We start from the raw sequence: 25,928 nt of genomic DNA, 5'->3' as shown, positions 1-25,928 counted from the left end.
CCACAGAGAATTTACAGCATTCCAATCTTTAACCTTTCTAAATATACACTTGCACAAGAAGAGCTATCATTACTTATGAAAGGCCTTTCTTTCGTGCCCACAATTCCACCTAATTACATGGACTTACAAACTGAGCTTATGAGATTCTTCAGACGCATACAAGCCTTCTTTCAGTTACATCCTACATCAGAAAGGACAACTAATACCCCCTTTCGACCACCTTCCATCTTTTCACCTTCTGCTAGCATGATTCCCACTGAAGTGGTTACATTGGAGAAGGTTATTTTGAAGGAATTGCAGAACCTCCAAAATAAGAAAATGTTTATTCCCTATAATATTTCTAGGGAAGAGAAAAATGCCATTTCCCAACTCAAAGCCAATGACAATCTCATAATCAAGAGCGCCGACAAAGGCGGAGGCATCGTATTACAAGAAAAAACTGCATACATTTCAGAAATAATGCGACAACTTGAGAATAGAGAGCACTACAAAAGACTGAGTCGTAACCCTACTAAAGAAATACAGAGCCTAATACAAAAAATTACAAAAGAAGGCCTTGAGGCAGGATATCTATCCAAAAAAGAGTACAACTTCTTAAATATCAAGACGCCCAGAATCCCGGTAATATACACGCTGCCCAAAGTGCACAAAGATGAGAAAAACCCTCCAGGCCGTCCCATTGTTTCAGCCTGCAGGTCCATCTTAGAACCATTGGGATCTTATGTAGACTTTTTTTATCAAAGACTTTGTTCCTTCAACCCAATGCTACATAAAGCACTCGATGCACATGATTAATATGATCGAGCACCATCCGTATAACCCAATGATTGAAACTCTGGTTACTATGGACATTGAGTCCCTTTACACTAATATCCCGCAGACCACAGCACTCTTAGTGATAAAAAAGATTTTGGACTCACGACCTCGACCCCACGCTGTACCGAGCATGTTTATCCTTCAACTTCTAGAAATATGCCTCACAAGGAATTTTTTCCTTTTTGATGGCAATTTCTATGAACAAATCAAGGGGACTGCCATGGGCGCAATTTTTGCTCCAAACTTGGCGATACTTTTTATGGATGAGATAGAGACCAATGTGATCATCAATTCCACTAATCCTTTCCTCTCAGGGATAAAGTTTTGGCGCAGGTATATCGATGACATTTTCATTATATGGAATGGAAACAACGACTGCCTGCGCCAATTCTTACACTGGTTGAATAACAACTGTCTAGGGCTCACTTTCACCATTACCACCAATAATGACTCCATTTCCTTTTTGGATCTGACGATTTATCACAGCGAAGGCTCCCTATTGACACGCCTCTATCGTAAACCCACTGAAAAAAACACCCTTTTGGCATACAACAGTAATCATCCGAGAGCACTACGCGATTCACTCCCGTACTCTCAATTTCTGCGAATCAGGCGCAATTGCTCCTGTAAGGATGACTACTTCCGAGAAGCTGCCACCCTAGCATTCAAACTTAAGGAAAGGGGGTATCCAAAGAAACTAGTAAAAAACGCTACCAAGCGGGCCTGGTACTGCCCTAGGGAAGCCTTACTTACACCGAAGGAAAAGACTGACTCAAAGCGCATAGCTTGTGTCTCGACTTTCTCACCAATTTCCAATCAACTGAGAAAGACTATTCTCAAGCACTGGCCAATACTAAACACAGGTGTCCTCTCCATTGAAAAACCAGTTTTTGCCTTTAAAAAGAGTAAGAACCTCAGAGACCACCTTGTGAGGGCTGCTTTACCCAATTCTCTACCTCCGGCTACACTTGATAATGTATGGGGTCTGTCCCCCATTGTGGGGCATGCTAAATGTGGTGGGTGTAATAATTGTGACAGCACTATAGAAGGAAAAAGTTTTACCTTTAACAATGTTACCATACAATGTCGTTCCTTCTCCAACTGCAACACCTGCAATGTCATCTATTTAATCCTATGCCCATGCCAAAAAGTGTACATTGGACAAATCAGCCAGAAGGTAAAGATTCGCATTGGGCAACACAGAAGTCGCATCCGATGCGGCACTCCAAATGCACCTCTAGTGGAACATTTTGTAGCCCAAAAACATTCTGATAGCGATTTGAAATGGACTGTCTTGAAAGTACTGAGACTTCCACCGAGAGGTGGCAACATGGGACAACTACTCAATAAAGAAGAGCTGAAGTCCATCATACAGTTTAACTCTATCCAGGATGGCCTCAACAGAACAGAGGATTGGACTAGCTTAATATAAGCTGGTTCTCAATGATTTTCTTCCTTCTGCATGAGCCTATACAATTGTCTGTGTTCATTTTTAACTCTTCCAAAATGTCAGTTGTTTTTAATTAGCCTGTGACCATGTTATGCTGAGAACCGCGCCTTCAATGCACCTTTACATGAGCCCATATAATTGTATGTGCTCCTTTTAACCCCCTTTTATGTCACCAGTTGGTTTTTGTGACCGTTCTATGTTAGAAACCGCGTCCTGTATGCACCTATCTCACTCACTCGCTGGCTTGACCATTCCAAGATGGCGCCCAATATCGGAATCACTGTCACTTCCGACTAGTCCCTTCTCACTTTCCATCACCACAATCGAGGACCACATTAGGCGTCGATGCATGCAGACACTCAGCACCAGGCCATCGAGCCTCAAGACGGGACCCCACTCCGGCCCCACTACGAGCAAATTACGGTAAGCCTTGACTTGATGCACTACCCTGGCTCCCACGAGGGCCCCTCTCAGTCCAATATACCTTATGTGCGCCCTCTATATTCCTTTGTTGCAGGCTCGCACGGAAAAGGCCCACGCTATTGAGCGCCCTGCGGAGATCACAAGCCGCATTTTATGGTAATTACCTGCCTGCACTCGCCGCCTTCACCCTCACCCTCACTCACTTCCAACCATCAATCGCTCATGTGTTTTTTTCACAGGCTAACTTCAATTGAAGTTCCCCGTCAAGCCCACGCAAGAGACGCTAGGCTTCAACGGTAATATTCTGTTCCTTCACTGCACTTAACTCGCTACCTCTGCTTCACCCAGCAGGCCCTAATTTCTGACCAACCCCTTTTTACAGGTCCAATTTGAACCGACCCCACCGGGTTGTTGCCAGTAACTTCCCTGACGCCACGCACAAATTGCTAGGCGGAAACGGTAAACCCGGTAACCCTATTCCGTTTTTATTGAATTAAACCTTTTATTCGCAAAGTTTATAATAAAAATACCTTCTTATAGGCATCAGCTACATCGAAACCTGAATGCCAACTGAAGTGCTTTCAGCCACGTCCGGCCCACCTTGCCTCGCTCGTGGTAAATTCTTGTATTGAGGTTAACTCACAACCTTGACGACCTTCTGGCCAACACTCCCCCACATTGTCAATTTTTTGCACAAGCACCATGTATCCCGTCACTGAGCACTATTTTCAATGTACAAACGCGGTATGTCCCACTATACTCGGTCATCTTCACATTCCAAATACGAGCACATAGCCACCCGTGCCCTTTGGAACAAACAACTGCATGTGCACGTGTTGCACCCTGCATGTAAAGAGTGGTTACTGACTAGCTGTTTAGCCTTCACTATGTAACGAATTGATAAAAAAATCTTTATTTCCCCCTTTTTCCTTCCTGTTTAAACCCTACAGGCTCACTCAACCAATCAGGCAAAGCTCACTTTAGTCCTGAAGATGATCCCACTATATTGTTGGAGATAGGGATCGAAACGTTCGTCAACTGTTTTGCAGTACTGCCTGTTTTATGATTTGCATTTTTCATGGCAGTTACTGTGGGTTTGAGCTTATTCAAAAATTGTTTGCATTGCATTATAAACCACCCTGCTCTCCTTGTTTGCCTGTAAATTCTTTTTCTTTCTCCCATGTATTGTCTTCCTCTGACTAGGTACAGGCTTGTGCCCAGTTACTAATGTGCGACTTTTCTCGCCCTACTCTGTTTATACTCCAAAATTGTGTTCCAAATAAATGCTTCTAGGTCCGGCTGGACACTGAAGAAGGAAAACACAGTCTTTATCTTGAGCCTGTGAAAATTATTTCTCTAAGTATCACTAAAACCTAGGACCTTTGTAAAATAAAAAACTAAGGATATTAGAGTCAGATTGTTCACCCCGCATAGTTGTTGCTGTAGCCAAATGTTTATGGTGGGCCTGGATTATACGTACACGTACTTTACTGCTACCCGCTGCTAGCTAGCACAATGTATGATGTCATTAATGCTGTTCCTATCTTATGAATTAATTTTTGGGGGATTGTATATGAATTTTACCCTGTTTTTTTTAATCGACAGTATTCATTGGAATTTAATATTTTTTTTATTTTGTGTATGGTCATGTACTATTTATTGTGTCTTGTGATAGATGTATTGTGCATGCTTTTATGACTCACTGTTGAAAAAAGCTTTTTGAAATTGAAAATGGTATCTGTTGTCTCTGACGACTTAACAGATCTGCCAATTGATTGCGAACTCCTGGTAGATGTTCTGCTAACAGAAAAATATTTCGGGGAATGGCCCACCTCCAAATGCTCTGCGCCAGCCGGGAGAGCTGCAGAGAGTGCGTCCATCGTTGCTTTTGAATGTAGTACATTGCTGTCATAGTGTCCGTCCGGACTTGTACAGCCTTGTTTGACAGGTAGTGTTGAAACGATTTTAGAGCATGAAAAATTGCTAGTAACTCCAGATGATTTATGAGGAGTACTTTTTGTTGCAGTGTCCATGTACCTTGTACTGTGTGGCTTTGTAAATTCTCTCCCCATCCCGTGAGAGATGCGTCTGTAGTTAGTATGATTTGTGGAACAGGTTCTATAAACGGCCGGCCCTTGGAAAGATTTTTGGTGTTCCACCATTGCAGAGAGCAATATGTCCGGTCATCTACCACCACCAGATCTGTTATTTCTTGAGGAGCCTGATTCTACTGACTTGCTAAGCATTCTTGTATGGGGCGCATTTGTAGTCTTGCGTATGGTACTATGAAAATGCAAGATGCCAACATTCCTCTTAGTTGCATGAACACTTGAGCTTGTAGTGAGTATTGTGGCTGGAATCTTTTGATAAGATTTCATAGTTTGTATTCTTGTTAGGTTGGGGTACGCTATTGCCTTGGAGGTATCTATTGGGGCACCTAGATACTACTGAGACACGGACATTGTAGATGTGACTTCTTTTGATTCACTTTAAACCCCAACTTGTGTAGCAGGCAGATTGTCTGATGCGTGCGCTGTACACGTTGGTTGTAAGACTTGGATTTTATTAACCAGTCGTCGAGATATGGGAAGACATGAATGTTGTCCCTTCTTAAGTGTGCTGCCACTACTGCTAGACACTTTGTGAACACTTGAGGTGCTGTTGTTACTCCGAAGGGGAGTACCTTGAATTGGTAGTGCTGACCTTCTAGTACGAACCGTAGGTACTTTCTGTGAGATTGATGAATGGGAATGTGGAAGTATGCGTCCCTGAGGTCTAATGTGGCAAGAAAGTCACCTTTCTCCAGTAACGGTAGAACCGGTTGTAGTGTGACCATATGAAAATGGTCTGAATGTATGTACAGGTTTAGGGGTCTTAGATCTAGAATAGGTCTGAGAGATCCGTCCTTTTTGGGTATGAGAAAATAAAGAGAGCATACCCCTGTGTTCTGATGTTCTTTTGGTACTGGTTCTATTGCATTCTATTGCAGTAGAGATTCTACCTCTTGTCTTAGTAGTATGAGGTGTTCTTGTGACATGGGACGCTGTCTGGGTAGTATTGTTGGAGGAGTGGAAGTGAGCTCCAGGCAATAACCTGACTGAATTATTTGTCTCACCCACCTGTCTGTGGTGATGGAGTTCCAGACAGGTAGGAACTGTTATAACCGCCCCCCGACTGGAGTGTAATGGTCTGGGGGGATGGAAGGAATTCACTGTTTGGGAGTAGATGCATTGCGATTGTTGTTGCCTCTTCCTCTACCCTTAATGTTGTTTCCTCTATACCCTCATCTATAATATCCCTTACTGGGCGAGGTTTGGTTGGGGGCTTTGTAAGAAGAGGAGGTGTTGTCAGTCTGGAAACTCTTAGAGGCGCCCCTATATGAGGAGCGACGAAAGGAAGGTCTATGGGCTTGAGTTTGTAAAGCTCCCATTGATTTTGCAGTTTCAGTATCTTTTTTCACTTTTTCCAGTGCACTGACTACATTTGGACCGAAAAGATGTTGTTGGTCAAATGGTTGGTTTAAGATACTGGCTTGTACTTCTGGTTTGAACCTTGAGATGCGTAGCCATGCATGTCTAAACAACAGTACCCCTGTATTTACTGCTCTAGATGCTGTGTCTGCAGTGTCTATTGCACATCTTATGGAGGTATTTAATCAGACGCCCTAGCCTTATATTGTTCTGGCAAGAGTTGCATGAGTGACTAACTCATTATAATGAGCTCTGTCATATCTTGCTAACAGAGCTTGAGTGTTAGCAATCCTCCATATATTGGCTGCTTGTGAGAGGATGAGTTTTCCTGAAGCATTCAAAAGCTTAGACTCTGTCAGGGGATGGAACATCCCCCGTTTGCGAGTTGGCTCTCTTTCTCGCATTTGACACTACCAGTGAGTCTAGTGGCAACTGTCCTTTAATATATGCAGGATCAGAAGGAGCCGCTTTGTATTTCTTTTCCAGTCTGGGGTTAATTACTCTGGCCCTGACTGGGTCTTTAAATATTTCTGGTGCGTGTCTTACCACTCCACTAAGTATTGGAAGTGTGGTTGTGGTCTTATGTGATGTTAACAGTGTGTCCATTAGAAAGTCTTCTTCTATTGGATCCGTATGTAAGTCTACTCCATGGAATGTAGCTGCTCTATGTATAAGCTGGGTGAACTCAATGGTGTCATCTGGTGGAGATGGCCTAGATGGGTATACATCGTCTTATGGTAGATCTGGTGCATTATAATCGTCCCATGGGTCACCTGATGGCCCAGCTATATCATCTGGGTCATTAATATCATCCATTTGATGATCACTCTCTACCTCTTGTGAGTAGGTATCCCCATAATCCTCATCTTGTGGTATAAGGCTATGTGTACTAGCTGGTGAATGCACAGGAGAGACATCTGCTGGTATTTCTACTTCTGGTGAAGGAATTCTTATAGGGGAAGTTTGAACATGCTTTTTTAGAGGAACTGGCGATGGTTTGGGATAGTCCATTTTCCTCTTTTCAGGCACTGTTTATACATGTCCAGTCTTTGGATGAATTTTGAGCGTCTTTTGCCTTACATCAGGTTGTAAAAGCTCTTCTATTGGCAAATCCTTTTTCGGTGCCGATTTATCTTGTTTGGGGTCAACGGGTTTAGACTTTGCAGTGTCTATGGTCTTTGAAACGGGTATTGGTTTCAGATCCGAAGACTTTTCTTGTTTTTTCGTGGTATCTGTGCTTTTTGGATCCGAAGGTTTTGGTCCCTGGTGTTTAGATTCATCTGCCTTTGGAGCCGAAGTATGTTTCGGTATCGGAACTGCTTTCGGGTCTGCTTTTTTCGTTACCAGGGTCATTTTCGGTTCGGTAACTTTGGGAACCTCTTTCTGTGCCGAACTTGGTTTCTGTTCGGTTACCTTCGGTACCGATGGATGTTTTGGTGCCGGCGTTGACTTCGGCTTAAGCACTTTTTGCTTTTCGGGACCGACAGACTGACTCTAGCCAGAGTCAACTGGAGGCTTTTTAGTGCCCTTCGCTGCCGAGCCTGAAAGCGGGGCGTCTGAAGGTTCTGATCGGTGTGCACCCGGACCCGGAGGTGGAGGTGGAACCAAAGCCTGTCCCGGTGTGGGAGGATGAACAGGGTTGACGCTCTTACTCACGACCTGTTGACCAGCTGGAAGAAGATAGTCATCTTAGGATCGATCGTCGTCTCCGGAAGCTGACTCCTCTGCTATGGAAGCGGCGTCTTCTTGCTGTTCTTCGGCGTCTACCTCGATCGGCACCTCGTCTATGATGAGGTCTGGTGTCGACGACGATGACTGTTCCATAGCTCTTCAAACTCGAAGGTCCCCGATTGTTTTCTTGGACCGGAATGCAGCTCAGGCCTCACAGTCTCGACTCTTGTGCTCTGGAGACAAGCACAGGTTGCAAACCTCATGAAGGTCGGTGTGGGGAAACTTGTGTCCACACTGAGGGCACTTCTTGAACGGTGTTCTTTTCATGAGCCAAAGGCCCAATGGTGCAGTTGGGCCAGACGGCCCCGGCGAGTGCTGGAATCGAGAAGTGGAGCCTTTCTTCGAAGCGGGCGACCGGAATCAGTGTCGAAGACGATGATGTTGTAGATTGATTTATGGATTCGAAAACAGATCGGTAACGGGACCGAACGATAAACACATCCGAGCCAGATAGCGGAAAAAAAAAATCTGAAGATGGAGTCGATACCCATACGCGCTACAGTCTAAGGGAGGAGTCATCCAGCAGACAAAGGCTCTTCCAAGACAACAACAAAGTGTAATCATCCGGGCCCACCACCAGATGGTGATCTAATGCAACAGTGTGTGGTCTGCAGCCCATATGCCTCAAACATACGTCTTACTGGCCATGTTTCATTGAGACTAGCCACCCTGTATAATGTATACAACCATAAGAGTGAATAGAGACCTCGCAAGTAATTTTTATTCAGCTCTTTAGATGGCTCCACCACCACTGGTTTAACTGTTAGCTACCCCTCTCCCCCTGAAGTTTGTGTCTAGTTGTGCCACTGAACTTCATCTTTATGTTTTGCGTCATCTGACCCCTTCAGTGGCCACTAGCTATTACTAACATTTGGAGAAGTACAAGGAGAAATACAAGGACAGGCTCTGCATTACTAGTGAAGGCCTCCACTCTGAGCAAATCGCACACACGCTTTCTTTGGGAATCAAGGGCCACTTACAAATCAAAGGGTTAATAAACACATTTCCCGTATAGGGAGCAGCTCTGGGTGCGCAGTGCACCAAAAGCCATCATAACTGAGATGACAAGTTTTGAATGTATGAATATTAAATTTATGAAGGGCAAACTTAGCCGAAGGCGCTACAGAGGGCTAATGCACAGCTGAATAAATGGTTCTCATATCAAAGTTTGTTGAAAAAGCCAGATTTTCAAGGCACTGCGAAAAAGAGTGAGACAAGACCTGATAAACTATCAGGAAGAGAGTTCCACAACCTAGCAGCGGCGGTGGGAAAGGCCCTGCCACCCCATCTAACCTTTTTGTACCTGGGAACTACTAGCAAATTCTTGCTGGCAGACCTAAGCTTCTTGGTAGGGACATAGAGCTGAAACATTGCTTTAATAGCATCAGGGCCTAAACCATAATAAGCATTATGGGTCAGGCAAAGAGTCTTAAAAAGAATTTTATGACCCAGAGGCAACCAATGCAAAGAAATGAGGGAGGCCGAGACTGAAAGGTACTTAGGTAAGTCCATCACCAGCCTTGCTGTCGCATTCTGCACTAACTGAAGACGACGCACCAGACCCTTATTCATGCCAAGATAAAGGGCATTGCAGAAATCGAGTCTGGACATTACCAAGGCAATCACTGCCTGTTTTTGTGATGCAAAAGAAAGAAACGGAGAAATTTTCCTAAGCAGCCGATTATCCCGAAACAGGTGGACAAAGTTCTGCTAATCTGTAGGTTCATAGACAAAGATGTATCCACTATAGCACCCAGATTTTTCCCATGAGATACAGGGAAGGACAGCTGCCCAGAGTATCAGGCCACCATATATTAGATCAAGTATCATGCTGGTTGCCACAAATCAAGATCTTGTTTTTTTCCCCCCATTAAGTTTAAGATCGTTTTCAACCATCCAAGCTGAGACTGCATGCATGCAATGTTTAAAATTTGTGGCAGATTCACCAATGCTGTTGGTAATGGACACCATAATTTGACTGTTTTGGAAATAATTTAACATAGAAAAATACCTGCCCTCCGCTGGCCACAATAGTCTGAGATACAATTAAGCAATTTCAGGTTTAATCCAGGTTTCACTATTCCGTCAGCTATCAGTGTGAGGTACAAGAGAGGGCGCAAAATAAGCTCACAACACAAATATTACACAAACACGTGGAGGCCAAAGGGAGCGTGGCCCAGCAATTAATCACAATAGTGTGTGGTAAGGTACAGTTGGCCACAGGCCCTCAGAGTAGATTAAGGGCAGTGAACGAGCAAATCTTGTGATTCAGCAGTTTATAAGTAAACCAAGCCACAGCAGGCGTGGGAGACTGGAATGCTACAAATGCAGAGGTTAAAGGTCAAAACAGAAGTTAAATATAATAAAAAGAAAGAAGAAACTTACTGTGCATGAAACCCCCAAAAGTGATTTAAGCAAGCAGCATCCCACGAGGGTTATACAAGGAATACCAATGTATGCCAAATAACCAATCATTTCCAAAGATTGGAACTGAGTCCCTGGCTCGAGAGGACTCAAACCAGTGGTCATTTTCAGTCAGCAGCATCAAGTGCACAGCTGATTCTAGTGTCACTCCCCACTTCAGTAGAGGCTAGAAACCGTGCAACACGTGCAAGGGTGCAAGAATGTGCGCTTTCGACACCAAAACCAGTCGTGAGGGTCCACGACAAGGAGACGAGAACGTTTGTTAAGTTCGTAATGAAAACACTTTCCAGGTCTGTCAAAGATAGACATTGCAGGTTGACAGCAATCACAACACTGTATGCTGCACACACACAGTTGTGAGACGTATGCTTCAGCGAAGCTCGACACAATATACCATACAATAGTGAAATTCAGAGCGCTCAGGTTTTCCAGGCCCAAGCAAAAGTAGATCTACTACTGATGTTTGCTTTCCGTTCTAAAACTAGTAAAAGTAGTCATCAGTTTATAATGAGATAAAAAAAAGGACAGCCATTTCCAGAAAGCAAAGCGAAAAAATAAAAAAAAGTGGATTCGCCTCCACGTATGCAACTGGGTGACTTCAGAGCTTTATTCACACTACAGCTCTGAATGGACGTGAATTGGTGCTCCTGAGGGCTTATTGGAACGGAGAATCATCATCAGCCTTAGAGCAGGTCCATGTTAAGATGTATCATGGAAATTAATGTAGAGAAATACCACAAAGACATTAGGGAAAGGCGTCTAGAATTATCGAGAAATAATGTTAATTAATGTGCAAAATAAAATAATCTAATGAGACTTCCACAAAATGTCATGAAAAACTGCACTCCAATCATATTTAAATATGCTAGGACTTAAACAATGAGATACTGCAATATTAAATTTAGAGCCGAGTAACTGAATTTAGCACTTCATTTACTCTTAACCTTTCAAACAAACTTTTTTGCCAATTAATAGTTGTTATGCAAAATATTTTTGTTTATATAAGTGTTTCGACTTCCAAAAAGACCATCGTTGACTATGAACAAAAATAATCATTTAGATTAGAAGGTTAGAAATGAAGTTTCACACATGGTGATGTAGACTTGAATGGGGAGTGATTCATTGGGAATCTTAAATGATAAAACGCAGCTGCAGTCTTTGAAATTGCTATCTGAAGAATATTGTGCTCCTGTGAGAAGACTAGGAGTGAACGCTTGCCCTGGGGTGCATTGGAAGCCCGTTGGCCAACAGAAGAAAGAAATACCATGACGATTTAAACTGAATATTTTGTCTATATTAGTGCAAATTTCTAGAGTAGACACACACTTCTACACATCCACATCCATATTTACTACACATTCCATGTTGCTCTCAAACTCTACTGAGTTTCTTGAACCTCTCTTTATGAGAAGTTCTATTTTGATTGATTATTGATTTATTAAGATGACCCAATGATGAAGCCTATGCTTTGTCTTGATATCCATAACTCTTTATGGGTCTCCGAGTCTGCTCCATTGTCCTCATTTTTAGAATAGAAACATATCCTTTATGGTATGTACTTAATGCAGTTTATTAGGATTATTTAGTTGACTAATATGGACGATAGATTTCTGTTCATATCTGAAGAACAAGAATAATAAGAATTGACTTGGGACTTTGAATAAAGATGATTAACAAAAATTGAATAAACTTTAACTCAAACTCTTTATTCACTGAGATAGAACTGTAATAATTTAATGTGATGTACAGCCCTTGAGCGCCGCTAAAACAACAGCAAAGATCCATGATCCAGAACAGGGCTTTAAGTGGGATGAAAAAACGGGGGGGGGGGGGGGTCTCTGAAAGGGACTTGACCAATGTTATTAAGGGCTTGACTTAGATTAGAAATATAGTAAACTCAAAATCTGCGTTTAGCATAGTGTGTCGCCAGACTGGTAGTTTGCTGCTTCGTTGCATCCAGCTATACAACAAGTAACATTACACCTACCACAAGCCAAAACTATTGTATTTGTCAACAGTTGTTAGTTGCATATTTCAAATAAGCAACAACTGTGGTTCATGGTATATAATATTGAAAATGATTCAGCTCTGAAATGAGTTGACTGTGAAAGAACTAAACCAAGTCTTTTTGATGTTACATCAATGGCTTTAAACAGCTGTACTGCTGTAGAGTTAAGGTTTTTTTTCACTCCGAGGGTGATTGCAGAAATGGAGAGCCCGATAGGGACCCGTCTCAGCACCTGCTTTTTAGAACTGCGGGTGCAGAACACGGGCAAGACCCGGCCCACTTAAAGCCCTGGGCCTGAGAGAGCAGGGCTTAGCCCTGGTGATCTTCAACAGAGATTTTGATTGAAACAACACTATTTTGCAAACATAAATCTAAAAAAATGGTACCTAGTACATTGCGTTGCCAAAGTTACTGCAAACCCGTATAAAACAATGTCCTCTTCACATTTGTTTTGTAAATGAGTCATGTTCAGCGCAGACACCAAAAGAAGGACAACAGCATGGGGACAAGCAGTGTCACTCGACTCAATTTAGGCAAATGTGCAAGCCAAATGAGGTTTTCCTATCTGACAAAAGAGATGGAGTGTTCTCTTGAATTAAAGTCTACAGTTCTTAGCCACGAAGAACCAAAAATATTCACTGCTGTGCACGAATGAAGTAACACTTAAACAGCAAGAAAGTGAAATCGAGATACAATTAGAATTGCAATAGAGCTCGAAAACAGAATATGTCCACGGGTGGGGTCGTTCATTCAGACCAGAATTAATTTGCACACTGGGACTTGTAGTCCCTACTTTAGATTGGACCAGACAGACTGCACATCCCGGGTCGCACAGAAAATTAAGTGGACTAGCCATGCCCACCCTATGCTCTGGACGAGCATCCCACATGGAACTAATAAACTTAAGTGCGCTAATACTGAGAAATAAATCCAGAATACATACAGATCGCTGGCCACGGCGTGGGAGAAACAATAGCAACTAATTGCAAACGGTTCTGAAACGGAGGACGCTACCTCGCAGAAGGTCGGGTTGGTACCGGCAGTCGATAGTCCAGAAGTAGCACTCGGGGGAGGGGGAGGTACTCAGCGACAGCCTCCTCGTGGGCTGCAGGTGCGCGTGGCGATCGCCGCTGCAGATGGTGGCGGCGCGGGGCCGAATCCGAAGGGAGGCCTCCTTCCCAGCCCCTGATGCCGGGCTCCAACCCTCGGTGTGCTCCGAGGCGGAGCCGCACACACTGTCTTGAAGGATCTCTCCATCGTCAAACCCTGGATGGTCTTCCAGGGGCATCGGCGCCTCGGCTTCCGCCGGACACCCATCGCAGACCTCGTCAGTCCCGTGGACACACTCCAAGGCAAACATCTCACTCCTCTGAGCGGAAGTGATTTTTTCCCCTCGCAGAAAGGATGGTTACATTTAAAATCTCGGTCCCCAGGAGCACGCCTGCTGCACGCAGCCAACACGTTCCAAGTGCACGGAGAACGCTTCTACTCTCCTCCATCTGAATTCTATTAGGTTCATTGTTACATCAATCGTTTTATTTTTGTTGTTTCTGCTTCAAACAATTGAATTGCTTGTTAGGAGATATAGAGCTTGGAAGCGGATTGAAAACTTGTTAGACGCAGAGCGCAACAGCTCATATCACTAGGGTTACCACATTTTCTAAAAGTACAACTCTGATTTTATGAACAACCCTTACATACACTCGGGCGGCTACACTACTCTTCCTACAAGAAAAATCCCAAAATGAAGAGCCACATTGATGCGCGCGCACCTGCACTTGTTTTTGTTCATTCACAGGGCCCTTGTTTACAGCTTTGTGCTGCTGTATTTTGAACTATAGTGGGGTGGGAGTGTGTCCGTGTGCTCGTGCGTGCGTGCGCGCGCGTGTGTTTGTGATCTGCCAAGGTTTCAGATTGCTTGTGTGGAACATTTTCATAATTTCAGTGTACTTATGAGTGACGTTCAACGGATATGAGTGACACTTTCTCGAGAGCAAAATCAAGCACTGAAGAGGAAAACATAAATATCAGAAATTACACCCACTTGAGCGATGAGAATCTCTAAGAAGATCTTAAAACGGCTGCAAAGCGCCAGGAAATAAATATCTTGACAACAGGGCTTTAAGTGGGATGAAAAAAGTGGGGGTCTCTAAAAGGGGGATGCATGGCTTAAGCGTATGTCTTAAACACATAAACTACATTTCTGTGATTTCCATAGTGTGCCGTATGGCTTAAACACATAAACTACATTTCTGTGATTTCCATAGTGTGCCGTCTGACTAGCATGTTGGTTTCTCTCTGAGCTTGACATCTCTCTCATAACAGTGAGGACTATTGGCTTTGTCAATGGTTGTTAGCAGTTTAAGATAAATGAGTAAAAACTATGATTTTGTGGTAAATAATATTGAGAATTTATCAATTATGAAACAGCAAGGCTCTGAATTAAAATGTGCTGAGGCCTGTAGAAATGGTCTTTCACTCCACTGCCCAAAACACACAACAGACCCTTTCACCTATAGGCGCTGCAGTTTCTTTCACTTTTGCCTTGTCAATATTTTGACAACTGTGTCCCTCCTTCAGACAGAATCACAGTTAAAACTGGAATACATTACCATTTTTCTGCGCACTCTGCAAATAGGCCAAGGATTAGATGGCCATCTATTGTGAACACTTTTAAACACACTGACAAGCACTAGGAGGAACTCTCACTGCCAAAACCAAAGGTGATGATGGGCAGAGTGTTGACCATTGCAAGCACTCACCTCCAGTCTACTGATCTGGGTTTAATCCATCATCATTCTTTAGATCACTCCGCCACCCTAGTTCAGACATGGCCATATCCAAATCAGTCTGACCCTGTGCCTCATGGGAACAGTCCAGCCCGAACTGCCAAGCCATGTCTTCCCTGAACCGGAAACAAGCATCCTGGGACCGGTTTCTGGCTAATCAGCCGTCATCAGCCAGGCTAGCTTGAATCCAGTGGCAAAGTCAGCAAGGGACCTACGTCTGGGCATACCCTGCCAACTTAGGGCGAACAAAGCATAACCAAAGGGGATGATGGACGGAGTTTTGAACATTGCAAAAACTCACCCCCAGTCAACTGATCTGCGTTTAATCCATCATCATTCTTTACCTCACTCCGCCACCCCAGTTCAGACATGGCCATATACAAATCAGTCTGACCCTGTGCCTCATGGGAACAGTCCAGCCCGAACTGCCAAGCCATGTCTTCTCTGAACCGGAAACAAGCATCCTGGGACCGGTTTCTGGCTAATCAGCCGTCATCAGCCAGGCTAGCTTGAATCCAGTGGCAAAGTCAGCAAGGGACCCTCGTCTGGGCATACCCTGCCAACTTAGGGTGAACAAAGCATAACCAAAGGGGATGATGGACGGAGTTTTGAACATTGCAAAAACTCACCCCCAGTCAACTGATCTGCGTTTAATCCATCATCATTCTTTACCTCACTCCGCCACCCCAGTTCAGACAAGGCCATATACAAATCAGTCTGACCCTGTGCCTCATGGGAACAGTCCAGCCCGAACTGCCAAGCCATGTCTTCCCTGGACCGGAAACAAGCGTCCTGGAACCGGTTTCTGGCTAATCAGCCGTCATCAACCAGGCTAGCTTGAATCCAGTGGCAAAGAGAGCAAGGGACGTACGTCTGGGCATACCCTGCCAACTTAAGGCGAACAAAGCAAAACCAAAGGGGATGATGGACGGAGTGTTGAACATTGCAAGCACTCTCACTGCCTTCATCTTTAACTCTAGGACACTTCATTGTGGCTCGTTATAAACATGCAGGAGCCGTATTACAATAATTGCCACGGGGGCCCATGTGGAACTTGAAGAAATTGATGTACATAAACAGCATTCATTTCCCTTCTTCACCCACCCCTCTCCCCGTGAGCACCATGAATACCGTAAATTATTGACCGTATCACTCTGCCAGTAAGAGCCCGTACCCATATGCATATGTACAGCCATTCTCGGCACCATGGCCTTCTACCCATTGGAATCCCCGGCTTCCCTCCTGCGCGTATCTCATGCCTAGACCATGAAACCCTCTCCCTCTGCGCGACCCTGCTGCGAAAGGCAACTCTCCTGCTTGACCCGCACAAAACCCCCCATTCCCTCTTGAAGAGGCATCCTTCGCCTTAACTGACATAGCCCTCCCTAGCTGCACCTGACTGCCCCCGCTCTCTCATGTACGGGTCATAAGATCTCTCTCTCTCTCTATGTGACTCTGTCCCTGTGTCCACCCTGGCTACCCCTCCCTTCTCCTCACATGGGCAAGCCGTAAACCTTCTTCTTCTGCAAGACCCTGTCCTTGGGAGCCACGGCCGCGCCTGACCAACCCCTCCTTTCCTTCCATAAATGCCCCTCTGTTGACAAGCCTTCCCTCCGCGCTCGATTGTCCACGCGGCATAAATACCACTCCTTTGATGACCCCTTCCCCCGAGTCCGGCTGACCACACATGTCCGAGGCCATCGCCTGAGCCAGGAGATACCATTTACTGCCCTCATTGTATGAAGTCACTCCTCTTCAAAGGACCCACTATTGATCCTGGCCACCCCACCCCCTGGGCTATGATCAGGCGCGCACACCCTAAATTGTTGACGGAACACTCAGCTGCGCGATTGCCCTCCCCTCTTATCAGCAGGTCAAGGGTCCCTATTGTGAACACATGTGGGGTAGGATTGACACGAGGATTATAGGGATGTCTTTTCTTTTGCGTCACACTGTCCTGATTGTAATGTCAAGAGTCTTGTAAGGTATAAAAGAAGGAGTCTCAGCTCACTTGTTAGAGCACCTCCTGAAAGACACCGTGTTTCGTGTCCGAAATGACTGGCTCTCCTCATGAGAAATAAACTCTGTTCTTGATTCCTGCTTCCAGCGCCCGTCTCTTTATTTGGTAACTATTCAACATCGGAACTAAGAGGCGGTTTGCGCCAGCGGCCTGGGCATCGATAGAATTATGGGCTCCTGTTCCACAATTGGCGTCCCAACGCGGGGTCCATCAGTGACATAAGGCCCGGTAAGAGAGATCCAGACGAAGAAGTGAACATCTAAAATGATCGGAGTATACCTGCCTTGAGAGGGCCCTAGCCCGGCTGCCGATCGAAAAGAACTTCACCAATTCTGAACGGACCTCTCTTGAGTGACCTATTGTCCTGACTGGAATCCCACAGGAATGCTACATGGAGTAAGAGAACGATCGGGCGCTGGAAGAGGAAGACGAAGAACTGTCCGTATGGTCCGGTCCGGGTAAGATTAAGTAGGGTGTTTCTACGCCTGATTGGTAGGGTGGTTCTATCCACCTGATTGATTGATTGTTTGTATTGGAATCGGTATTTGTATACTGATATTGTTGGTATTGGTTCATTTAGCTTTGAATGCTACTTGATATATTGGTTCTCTTCTGGAGAACGAGACATTCTCTGTTTGCAAACAGTGATGAATAGGAACGTTCGTCCCTCTTTGCAGATAGAGAAGGGTAGGTAATGCAGACTTTTGTCCCCGTTGTAATCCGTCATGCCTACTTTTCTCCCCACTGATTGTTTGAAATCGATTAATAATCGATTGTTGCTCTTTGAGATCTTCCCTGTCTACAAACTGAGACGAGTAGAAATATTCTGTCTTCCTTTCTGGATAGCGAAGGGCAGGTAATGCAGACGTTTGTCCCCGTTGTAATCCGTCATGCCTGTTTTTCTCCCCACTGATTGGTTGGTTGCCTGGACATTGTTGTTCCAGGAATTGTTTCGTTTGAGGTATTTTCTGCCTGCAAACAACGTGGAATAGAAATATTCTATCTAGTCTTTGCAAGTAGTAAAGGGTAGGTTATGCCCCTTTGTGAATTCGTCAGTCCTACCCACTCCCCACTGTTTGGTTATTTGGGGGGTAGCTCGCATGGTCCGCCCAGGAGACTACCCTTATGGAGGACATATGCTCCCCGCTCATGGGCCATTTAGTGGAAGTAGACCATCTGGTCCGTCCAGGAGGCTACCCTAGTAAGTGGAAGTACATCGCTCGGTCTGTCCAGGATGATACCCTAATGAAGGAATATATGTTCCCCTTTTGATCGATAATCTCGTTCCACCCCGGACGATTTATTGGAGGGAACTCGTCTGGTCCGTCCAGAAGTACCCCCTAGTGAAAAGAACACATAAAAATATGAAGTGATCACCGTTCCCTATTAACAGAAAACTTTAGCTCGAAGCACGCTAAGGAAGAGAAGGAAAAATAAAAAGAAATCAGGCTAAGTCAGTAACCCCCTGATGAGCTTTTGACTTCACTAAAAATAAGAAACATTAGAAATAGTTCGTAATAAGAAATATAAAATGGCGAAAAGTTTGACAGCAAAAATAGCCACGAGGTAGCTAGGCTCCACTGCCTATTCCTGCTCCCAACATGTCTGCCTCATTGCCCGCCACGCCCAAATAACGGTCACATGAAATAGAAACAATTCAATAGGTACCTACCCCCATTCCGGAAGCTCCCGAAGTGCAACAGGTCCGCGGTTACGCCCATCCGGAAGGCGAGGCCTCGAGGCACGAGGGGCTAGCCTGGCCGCGGTCAGTAGGAGATGATGTTGGGCAGGCGGTCCAAAGAATGACAGGGACCTCTCCATCCCTCCTCTTCTGCCGCTCTGCAGGCCACAGGGAGAGAGGGTGCTGTCTTGCCTCGGCCACCGACCACCTCTCTCTCTCACCCGATCCGGCTTTCGTCGAAGGCCGAAGCCAAAGCGAGGATGGCGGCATTTCTTTGTGCAATAATGGCCGCAACTACACCCAACGCCTGACAGTTGCAGGTAGTCCCGCCACATGCCATCGCCGGGATAGTTACAGGTAGTCCCGCCACATGTCAAAAAGGGGGGGATGTCTTGCCACAGCCACCGACCCCCCCCCCCCATCTTCAATGGCTGGCACGGCCAATACCGAAGCGCTGGAGCCGAAGAACGGCGCGGGGTCGCTGGAAGGGGGAGGCGGCGCGAACGAGCCTCCCCCACCTCCCTCCAGGTGGAGGCTTCCAGCGACACCCCAATGCTCTTACTTAAAGAGGGTCAACATCGAAAAGCGGTCTTTTGCCCAGGACGGGCACACACCCCATGCCTCCTCTCCTCAACCTTGAAGATTCTATAAGAGCCGGGGGGCACCCCGATCCCTCCGCATGGGCGCCCCCGCCCCCCTCACTGGGAACCACGACATCGGTGCACCTCCTGCCGGCGCCAGCCTCGGATTGGAAATGGCTAAAATGCAGCCACGGCACAGACTTGTTCAGTTCCGGTGGAACGCCAGAATGACCCGGTAGGAAAATTGTTGCCGCCCTCCCCACTCTTTGACTAATGGTCCATATTGTTAGACTGTTAACCACATAGCACAAACTTTTTGAACTGCCAACGGAAGGTTCTGGTCCAACCATGCGAGATTGGAGACATTCTGACTATGCTGGAACCAGCCTGACCTCGCCCAAAATGGCGCCGACCCGAAATGAGACTCTTTGAGTAAACTTTGCTGCACCCTGACCGCACAGCTTTTTGTCCCGAGATATGTATGCGGATTTTTGGATAATGAAAGTAGATATGAAGGATATTGAGTATGTGCTTGGACAATGAACTGACTTAGGGTGGGTACTGATTATGATGTGGAAAATTAATTGGTGTAATTTAGGTAATGAATGAACATTGGATAATGAATTTATGAATTAATTAAAAATGAATTACCGACATGCATCATGCTTGGTCTGTAGGGAAGTTTAATACGATTTTATTGCACTGCTGCACTTTATGCAATGAACTGCCACCAACTTCGTTCTTCTTGTGTACAGTCTCAATCTGCTCCGTGGCCGGTCCACTGGGTTGTAGGCCTGTATTTATACATCAACACTTTTTATTAAAAATATTTTGAAAAAGAAAGCATAGTTGTAGCGGTTGCATTAATGAGTTTTGGATGTTTTTCTACTATGAGCGAAGAATAAGTATGATGAAAGCTGAAGGTTAAAAAGGATCAGATATTTAGCAGCTACATTATGTGTCACAGGCAGCCGGAAAAGTGTTTTAGACGCCCTTAAAATGACACCACAGAAATGCCACCTGACCGTCACCCTTGCACCCAACAAAGAGGGTTGCGACCAAGTAACTCATGTAGATACGCAGATCGTCAATGATTATCTATCTGACCACTGGTCCCTCTGGGCTTAAACGCCAAGATGGTAACGAAATGCAGTACGTGGAGATAGGTCGAGTAAGTGGTAGGTAAAAACATTTTCGGACTACTGCATGCTGATGTGTTTTGAATGCTGCCCCCCACCCCTTCTTTCTCCTCCCTTCTGCAGGTCACGTCAGAACGTCGGCTGAAGTGTGGGAGAGCGATGGTCGAACCACCGACGAAAAGGGAAAGAGGGAATATGTGTGTAGTCGTTATAACGATAAGTTTTTTAAAAGACGTAGACTTAAACATGACTGTTCCTCCTAGAACATAGCGACTGGGAGGAGGGACCGACATAGAAATTGGACGGGTACTGAATGACGAAAAATTGACTAGAAATGACGCGTTAAATAATGTAACTAGACGTTTGACTAGGTAGGGAAAGGACAAAGAAAAATATCTGGGTAAGGGTTACCACGGCACCACCCGTCTGGGAAGTTAGAAATATTGCTGATGTTCAAAATGCACTGCCCCCTTTTCTCACACTCTTATAGATGTAGCCAAGCTGTCCGACTGCTCTCCCGATCAATACTTGCCGTTGCCTCAGCCTGGAGAACTCCCCACCAAAGGAAGGAACTGAAAAATGGTTTAAAATCCAACCATGGGTAAATAGCACGACCAGGCTAATTTCTGGTCGACCAACCGAGGTGTAAGTATTGGCAATTGAGAACGCTCGCAGACATAACAAGCAAGAAGGAAAAGGAGGGAAGGGTAGAAAGAGCTAAGCACGTAGACAAATAGGATAGTAAAGATACGTAGGATATAATATGGATTTTGTTGGCCACCTGTTGTTTTCTGTTTTGTCGTGAATGTCTTATATATGTGTAGTACATGTGCTGTCTTCCTTGTCTGAGTTTGTGTGTATGTAATGTACGGATTTATGTCTTCCCTCTGTCTGTATTTACGTGTTACCTGACCTTTGCTGTTCTATGTTGTGAGCGCACTAAATGACCTATTTTCGTACACGTCTCTCTCTCTCTCTCTCTCTCTCTCTCTCTCTCTCTCTCTCTATCTCTCTCTCTCTCTACATGTCATACGTGTACCGAATGGCTCGTTTAGATTGCGGACGACTCTCACTCTCTATGAGAGTCTCCCTATCTTCTCTCCCTCTTTGTGGTAAAATTGTGCCCCACCGGCACCAGTCTGATTGGATACTTATTGAACACGAAGGTGTTCAGCGAAATTGACCGAAACTAAAATGATTGTATCTCGCCATATTACTACCTCTCCTTTCTGCAAAATGAATGAACTTGAATTGGCTGAGAAGGAAAGGACAGGTAAGACGACTAAGGTCCCCCAAATCTGGCCATTTATAGGGGAACTGTATGTCAATGGCACCTCATTTCTGTTCTTCAGAGACGAACGCCAACGTCTAGATTGACCCCCGAACGCCCAGATTACCCCCCCCCCCTTCTTCACCCAAGCGCGCGCACCCGATGCATCCCCGCCCCATTTTGATTGACCCCAGCTGCTGTCCCGGATGTAAGCATAATGACCATGCGCAACTGTTGTCCCTCGAAAAAGGAAAAACTGTTTTACCCTGACTCTCGATGATAGCGCCCCCGCCCTGTTTGAAAAAGCTGGCCAGCCTTGAAGGGAAATGTTAGACTGTTACGGCTCAGGTTAGAAAGACGAGTCTCCCTGGAGGCTCCGAAATGTAGAGTTTGATGAAATACACAGTTGATAAGAGTCTGACTTTCCTCCATATGTGACCTGTGTAGACAATGAATAAAACTTGGCATGAACTCAGTAGGAATGCCGACATATGCACTGCTTGGTAAATGGACCTCTGACTGTGACCAATGAGCGTATTCTCCCAAGTGCGTTAGAGTGAGGGAGGAATTCACATGCATAAATGTCTTCCCCTGACCAGTTCTCTAAAGCTTGTTTTGTTCCTATTCAAAGATTCACGATCCCCGAAGGAGAAGGGTCAGATGTGACATACAGCCTGGCTGCAGATCTTGAGACACGTGTGACGTCGACCAAAGGTGGAGCTGCAGAGCAACAAGATACGGGACGAGACCGCAATTTCAACGTGGAAAATGAAAAATGATGGGCCGCCTTGAAGCCCTTCGTCTGCTAACCCACATGTGCCTGGAGTCTCTACCCCCCTTCTTTGGGCCCGATTGATGGGCCTGCCTGCTTGTTATCCTTTGCTCCCTTGGTCCCTTTTGTGTGTCCCAGGAACTCTGACCCAACTCCGCCCTCTCTCCTATCGACTATTTGAACCACACTCACCCTCTTTTCCACGTGACTTTTTGCCAAAAGGAAGAACTGCATTCATATGGGAATAGGGTGTTGCCACGGAAAATATAGGTGCCGAGCATAAGGCGCCACCAAACGGATTGTTTAGGGAACAGGACTGTGGTCTAACAGTAGAGGACTGACCGCACCCTGCAACGCGTAAGGATAGAACCGAGCTGGACCTATAGCTCCACCGCCGGTGCTCAACAGCGCCAACGAAAGTATACGGACTAGAGCCTACCAGTGATGGCTCACTGATAAAAAGACACTGTGACGAAGAGATCTTGTGTATTGAACTGAATTCCGCTCTCAACTGCTTGGTCAAAACTGTTCATTGGTCACATTTTTTAAACCAGAAACATTTATGCTATGTAGTGCGCTTAATTGTTAGGAACTCAACGAAATGCAATTTCCTATGTGCTGCATTCCTCCCATCACCTCAGCTGTCTATGATTGTATGCCAAATGTTAGTATCAATGAATGCTAATTCTTCAACGATGCCTGTCTATCTGTACCCCAACCAATTGCAAAAATGAACGCTGTAATGTAAAAAGGGGCGACTGTGGAACTTGAAGAAATTGATGTACATAAACAGCATTCATTTCCCTTCTTCACCCACCCCTCTCCCCGTGAGCACCATGAATACCGTAAATTATTGACCGTATCACTCTGCCAGTAAGAGCCCGTACCCATATGCATATGTACAGCCATTCTCGGCACCATGGCCTTCTACCCATTGGAATCCCCGGCTTCCCTCCTGCGCGTATCTCATGCCTAGACCATGAAACCCTCTCCCTCTGCGCGACCCTGCTGCGAAAGGCAACTCTCCTGCTTGACCCGCACAAAACCCCCCATTCCCTCTTGAAGAGGCATCCTTCGCCTTAACTGACATAGCCCTCCCTAGCTGCACCTGACTGCCCCCGCTCTCTCATGTACGGGTCATAAGATCTCTCTCTCTCTCTATGTGACTCTGTCCCTGTGTCCACCCTGGCTACCCCTCCCTTCTCCTCACATGGGCAAGCCGTAAACCTTCTTCTTCTGCAAGACCCTGTCCTTGGGAGCCACGGCCGCGCCTGACCAACCCCTCCTTTCCTTCCATAAATGCCCCTCTGTTGACAAGCCTTCCCTCCGCGCTCGATTGTCCACGCGGCATAAATACCACTCCTTTGATGACCCCTTCCCCCGAGTCCGGCTGACCACACATGTCCGAGGCCATCGCCTGAGCCAGGAGATACCATTTACTGCCCTCATTGTATGAAGTCACTCCTCTTCAAAGGACCCACTATTGATCCTGGCCACCCCACCCCCTGGGCTATGATCAGGCGCACACACCCTAAATTGTTGACGGAACACTCAGCTGCGCGATTGCCCTCCCCTCTTATCAGCAGGTCAAGGGTCCCTATTGTGAACACATGTGGGGTAGGATTGACACGAGGATTATAGGGATGTCTTTTCTTTTGCGTCACACTGTCCTGATTGTAATGTCAAGAGTCTTGTAAGGTATAAAAGAAGGAGTCTCAGCTCACTTGTTAGAGCACCTCCTGAAAGACACCGTGTTTCGTGTCCGAAATGACTGGCTCTCCTCATGAGAAATAAACTCTGTTCTTGATTCCTGCTTCCAGCGCCCGTCTCTTTATTTGGTAACTATTCAACATGGGAACTAAGAGGCGGTTTGCGCCAGCGGCCTGGGCATCGATAGAATTATGGGCTCCTGTTCCACACCCATGGGTGTTTGCACCCGCTTTACGCACCCCTAGGGCACTTTGGTATTATGTAAGGGGGCACAGACGCTTGTGCGTCCCCTTCTATAATAGCGATAGCGCTAACACACTTAAAGCGCTACCTTCTGAGGGTGTTTCCTCATTTGCATAGGGGCGTGCCCTCTGCAAATGAGGGAATTCCTTCGACTCTGGCCCTGCATCATATTACGGGCGCAGAGTCAAAGTATCCCTCAGGAGGCGCACTGATAGTGCACCATTTAAAAGGTGGCGCACTGTCCGTGCGCCTCCTGAGAGCAGCCTTCTAGAGGAGATAAAGGGGGTCCCATAGACCACCTTGCAGTACTCTAATCTTCCAGTCAGTACCCATGTACTCATGGAGTGACCCAGGCACTAACACATGCACTGCTACAATCCCCTGTGCACTACCCATGCAGACCTCTAACCACCTACACAGTACTGATTCACTCCTCCAATTACCCAGGTTGTACCCATGCACTCCTCAAATCAGCCGTCTAGCATCATACTTATCCAATCACTCAGCCAAAACCCAAGGAGTTATGAAATCACCATGGACTGTCCTTGCAGCACTCTAATCATCCAGTCACTACCCATGTACTCATGCAATGACCCAGGCACTAATTCATGGCAAATACAGAGGAAGTCATGCTAATTAGAGGGGTACCCTAACATATAGTATTCCCTAGTGTAAGTAGGTGTTTTCACTGTATTCTAAGTGTCTTTTAGCATAGCACTGGCTCCGGTCCTGGTTAGTCAGAGTCAGTTACCACCAGTACCCGTCACTAAAAGGTTGGGGGCACGGGAGGACTTTCTGCTCCTCTGTTGGTTCTTTCTGCACATCTCTTTCTTCTTCCTGCACTTTTCTTCGTCTTTCTGGGCTTCTGTGGCCTCTTTCTGCATTTGTCTTGCTTCTTGATGTGCTTTTCTTCCTCTTTCTTCACATGTTCTAACTTTGTAGGCATAGTTAGAAATTAGCATTTAAAAAACCATTGAAATTCACTGAAAAACCATAGGTTTCAAGCACATTATAGTTAGAAATTAACATTTAAAAACCATCGAATTTCACTGAATAAAACATAGGTTTCAGGCACGTTATAGTTAGTTGGTCATTTTAATCGTACAAAACCATAGACATTCCCCTATTATAGTTAGTTCAGCTAACTATAACTTGCGCCCCCGCAATGCACTGCTGATGACGTCACATATTACATCATTCATGACATGGTCAGTGACATTAGTGATGACTTTTCAAATGACATCACTGATGACCTCATCAACTTCAAATTCTGATGCACCTCCTCACACTCTAATATAATCTTTGATACACCTACTGTAAAATACAGACTACCATTTTTGAAACCATCGACCCACCAATACAAGTTACTACATACGCACTCACTGATTTCTAGGTCTACAC

General features: G+C 45.5%; 1 protein-coding gene across 5 annotated transcripts in view; it reads right to left on the bottom strand.

Annotated features, from left to right (window-relative positions):
- NCOA7 (nuclear receptor coactivator 7) overlaps window positions 1–25,928 on the bottom strand; it is a 1,085,323-nt gene that overhangs the window by 548,222 nt on the left and 511,173 nt on the right. The window contains exon 1 of one of the 5 annotated variants that reach the window (XM_086926984.1): window positions 13,337–13,682. The exons of 3 other annotated variants lie outside the window; for them this stretch is intronic. In XM_086926984.1, the coding sequence (XP_086783110.1) occupies window positions 13,337–13,682 (346 nt within the window). Of the gene's footprint in view, window positions 1–13,336; window positions 13,683–25,928 lie in introns of those variants that run through there. One more of the 5 variants, XM_086926988.1, reaches the window with a different exon arrangement.

The sequence above is a fragment of the Lissotriton vulgaris genome, chromosome 6 (assembly GCF_964263255.1).
Source record: "Lissotriton vulgaris chromosome 6, aLisVul1.2, whole genome shotgun sequence".
Classification (NCBI taxonomy): domain Eukaryota; kingdom Metazoa; phylum Chordata; class Amphibia; order Caudata; family Salamandridae; genus Lissotriton; species Lissotriton vulgaris.
The sequence above is the reverse complement of the archived record's forward strand: the minus strand, read 5'-3'. Positions and strand labels throughout refer to the sequence as shown.